General features: G+C 37.2%; 1 protein-coding gene across 1 annotated transcript; it reads left to right on the top strand.

The window, feature by feature from the left end:
* The first annotated feature begins 3050 nt into the window (after positions 1-3050).
* On the top strand, positions 3051-3637 carry LOC137714415 (uncharacterized). Its single transcript, XM_068453639.1, has 2 exons — positions 3051-3462; positions 3579-3637. The coding sequence occupies exons 1-2, from the start codon at positions 3051-3053 to the stop codon at positions 3635-3637; spliced, it is 471 nt and encodes a 156-aa protein (XP_068309740.1).
* Positions 3638-4108: the final 471 nt, after the last annotated feature.

A 4108-nucleotide genomic window follows, 5' to 3' on the forward strand; every position in this document is an offset into this window, starting at 1 on the left:
TTAACATAAAGTACCAAAATAAATAGAAATTAACGAAGTAAATGCAAAGAAATAAGATAACAAAGTCGCATAAATACACTCCTATCATGTAATGGTTTCTGGGTGGATGATTAAGGGTTATTAGGCATGTCCAATATGCAAGGAGAACGTAACATCGTCTTAGCATGCGAGAAAAGTTTGTTATTTTGGTCATCGTAGATGGCTTCTTTGGGACAACGAGTGGCGTCAGAGCGATAAAGCCTTCCACAGCACAAAAGAGACTCGTCTAAGACCAAGAGAATGGTCCGAATATGAGATTTTGGATCAGTTAAACCGTTTGGAATTTGGTCATTTCAGCAAAGGGGTTAATAAGCCTAGACCAACTACACATCTAAATTGGATGCACAAGAGTATGTTATTTGAGCTCCCGTACTGGTCAAAGTTAAAATTAAGACACAACCTCGATGTTATGCATATTGAGAAAAATGTGTTTGATACTTTGGTCGAGACAATTCTAGACATTGAAGGAAAAATGAAGGACACGATAGAAGCTCACCTCGATTTGGAACGAATGGGCATTAGGTTATCCTTGTGGATGAAGAGAGTCGGTGGTACATTGAAGAAAGGCCATCCCTTTTTTACAGTTAAGCTAAATGGGAAGAAAGAGTTTTTTAACTTGTTTCTTTGGTAAAGTTTCCAGATGGGTATGCTTCCAATATCTCGCATGGTGTGAACGTTAGGGGGTGTAAATTTTCAAACATGAAGATTCATAACTGTCATGTGATTCTCCAATGCCTTTTTCGGTTGGTATTCGACACTTATTGCCTCTTGATGTGGTGAAACCAATCGTGTTCTTGTCGAGATTTTTTTCGCAGTTGATTGCAAGGTGTTTGCAGATGTCGGATGTTAAACAATTGTAAGACGACATTGTGAACGTCTTATGCAAGTTCAAATAGATATTTCTTCCAGCTTTCTTTACAAGTATGATTCATGTGATGATTCACTTGCTAGATGAGGCATTGCTTGCCGGACCGGTCAATTGTCGATGGATGTATTCAATAGAAAGGTACTTAATTAAGTGTTTATACATATAATAGATTCATGATCAACGAATGCTTTGAATAATTTGTATCATACCTTTTATTTGTGCAGATATCTTGGTGAGTTGAAAAATTGTGTCTGAAGCAGGGCAAAGCCTGAAGGATCACTTGTGGAGGCATGTGTTGCATATGAGTCACTTACTTTTTGTGCAATGTATTTTGAAGATGTTGAGACAACTTTCAATCGTCCCCAACACAATAATGACGGTGATGTCAGAAAAGAGAAACTGTATGTTTTTGCCCAAATTGCTCGACCATTCGACGATCCTGTAAAAGGCGAATCGTTTACCAAAAAGGACATGGAGGTAGCGCATTGGTTCATACTAAAAAATTGTAATGAGGCTTTGCTATACCTTGAAAAACATGAACAGTTGATGAAGCAGAAACATCCTTCACATTTATACGCCAAGAAGCAATGTGAATTGTTTCCTTCATGGTTTCATGAACATTTAAGTTGTATGTGGTTTGAATTGAGCATATTTTCCAACTTGTTCATGCCCGTCTTTAAATTTGGTTTCAATAACATGTTAACTTTTTGTATATGTTATATTAGGTGAACAAATTGAAAGAATTGAATTCAACTTCTTACGATGAAGAATTATATAATTTGGCAAGAGGACCACTTCACGTTGAATTGTTCTCAGGTTGTCATGTCAACGGGATCAAGTTCTTGGGGGCAACACGTGATGACAAGTCGTCTACTCAAAATAGTGGTGTCCATTTACCGGGTGCGGGCGACAGTGAAGACATTGATTTTTATGGCAAACTAATTAGTTTAGTACAATTGCTTTACAAAGATAGGTGTCAAGTGATATTGTTTAAGTGTCTTTGGTTTGATACAAACCCACATAACCAAACGAGTGTTAAGTGAGACCATGGTTTACTATCAGTAAACACTGCTAGATGTTGGTATAATGAAGGCCCATACATTTTGGCAACTATGGCGAAACAAATATTCTATCTAGATGACCCCCTAAAGCCGGCAATGGGTGGAAAGTTGTTCAGAAGATTGATCGAAAAGGGCTATATGATATTCCGAAACTAGATCATGATGACAACTACGACAACGTCGTTGACCAGCAGTTATCATCTTTGATAGAAATTGGTAAAGAAACACTCCAGGATATTAATGTTGTCCAAGAACCGTTTAACGTACCTGGAGTTCCTGAATTCGAAATATTAATTGACCTTGGTGATTTGCCTCAATACAATGCACTGGAAGAGGCAAATGAAGATGAGGATGAATAGGAATCCGGAAATGATAGTAGTGAGGATAGCAAGAGTTATTATTATAGTTCGGATGAGGATTAATATAAACTTGTAAAGGAAAAAGTAGGAGGCTAAATAGATGCAAAATCTAACAGAAAAAGCCACGGGATGAATTCAAAACAATGTTGGAAGTACGTTGTTATCTGCTCCCCTCAAATTCTTCTTCTTTACATAGAGATTATATACTTTGTCTCATTTTCTTATTCATGGCTTGAATTCCTTGCAGGAATGCTCAGAGTTAAAATCTTTTGCAAGAAGGAGAGGTATGTCTTTCCTTGTATCAATATTCTTGTTGGAATAGATCAAAATCACAAGTATGGGATGTAATTATCACTATAGCTAAGTTATGGGTTAAAGTGATGGCCACAACCTTCTAACTTGTCATCTCATTTCTTGTTCAACCATACTTCTCTCTTTGTCAATGTTTCTCTCGAAATCTGGGATTTCCTTACTTGTATATTGTTTTTTTTTAGTCCTTGTTGTGTCCGGTTTTAAGGGCAGAAATCATGTAGTAGGTGGTGGCTGAAGTCCACTAAAATGTAATATGTTCTTTAGCTCTTTATAAGAGCTTTGTTCTCTTTCTTGTAAAGTTTTAAGATCAATATACAACCTTGAAGTTCAATATGGTATCAGAGCAGTGACCACAGTGGCCAGTCTCTGCATATCTTCTTCAACCTCTTTGTTTTTCCATAGCTGGTTCAAATGGCTGAGGAAAATCCTCCCAGTCCTGATACTGTAAGCTGTAGTGTTTCACCCACTTCAAATTTTACCAAAGTAGAAGTTAATCCAAATCAAAGATTCAATTCAGTTTTGTTGAATGAGTTCAACTATCTTCAATGGTCTCGAGCAGTTTCACTTGCTCTTGGTGGAAGATCAAAGCTTGGTTATGTGAATGGAACCATTCAGGCACCTGAAATCTCATCACCTTTATATGAGACATGGCTATGCAAGGATCAACTTGTCATGTCATGGATTCTCAACTCCATGGAGAGGAAGCTAGCTGAGATCTTCAGCTACTCCAAGTCTTTTTTCCATCTTTGGAAAAATGTCTGTGAGATGTATGGAAATCAAAACAATGCTGCCCAAAATTTTCAATTGAAAAGAGAGCTTGCAGGTTTGCAACAATTTTGTTCAATACTTGGGATGATATCAAGAGTATGTAGAATGAGCTTGATGAATATAGGCGTCACACCACAGATTCTTCCGTGCTTTTGACTTTGTGCAATGAAGGACCTGGTTGCTGTTTGGACCCGATTTTACACTATCGGCCTGAGCAATCGAGGCCGTAGAGTGAGTAAAATTCTGAGCCGTTGGATTGGAAGAGGATTGAGATGATTGATTAATAATTCTAGATATTATTATGATTTTAATAATCATGATGTTATCTGAGGAATTATTGAAATTTATTTCTAAAAGTGCAGAGATAATTAAAGAGTCCAAAAGATTGAAATGCTATCGGATTAGAAGATCAAATATAAGGCTCAACTGGTTGTGGGGATTTATTTTCAAAGTTTGATGTCAAATCGCATGCATCTGGTATAGATAGTTTTTTGAAGTTTTAATTGCGAGGGGATAATTCCAAACGTGCTATTTACAAGAGAATTATGCAATATGGGGGATTATATCCTAATGCATGTTTCTTGGGTTAGTTCTGTGCATGTGGTTCAAGTGCTGTGCAATAATGAAGTGTCAGAGGAGGTGTTTGTCTTTGATTACGTGTGGATGGAGGAAATCATGTGGTAAAGCCATGCCACCAAAGA

This window comes from Pyrus communis, chromosome 14, assembly GCF_963583255.1.
Source record: "Pyrus communis chromosome 14, drPyrComm1.1, whole genome shotgun sequence".
In the NCBI taxonomy this organism is placed as follows: Eukaryota; Viridiplantae; Streptophyta; class Magnoliopsida; order Rosales; family Rosaceae; genus Pyrus; species Pyrus communis.

Coding starts and splice junctions, on each gene's coding strand:
- LOC137714415 (XM_068453639.1), top strand. CDS start 3,051: ATGGCTGAGGAAAATCCTCCCAGTCCTGATACTGTAAGCTGTAGTGTT. Junction 3,463..3,578: donor ATTGAAAAGAGAGCTTGCAG/GTTTGCAACAAT, acceptor TGTGCAATGAAG/GACCTGGTTGCTGTTTGGAC.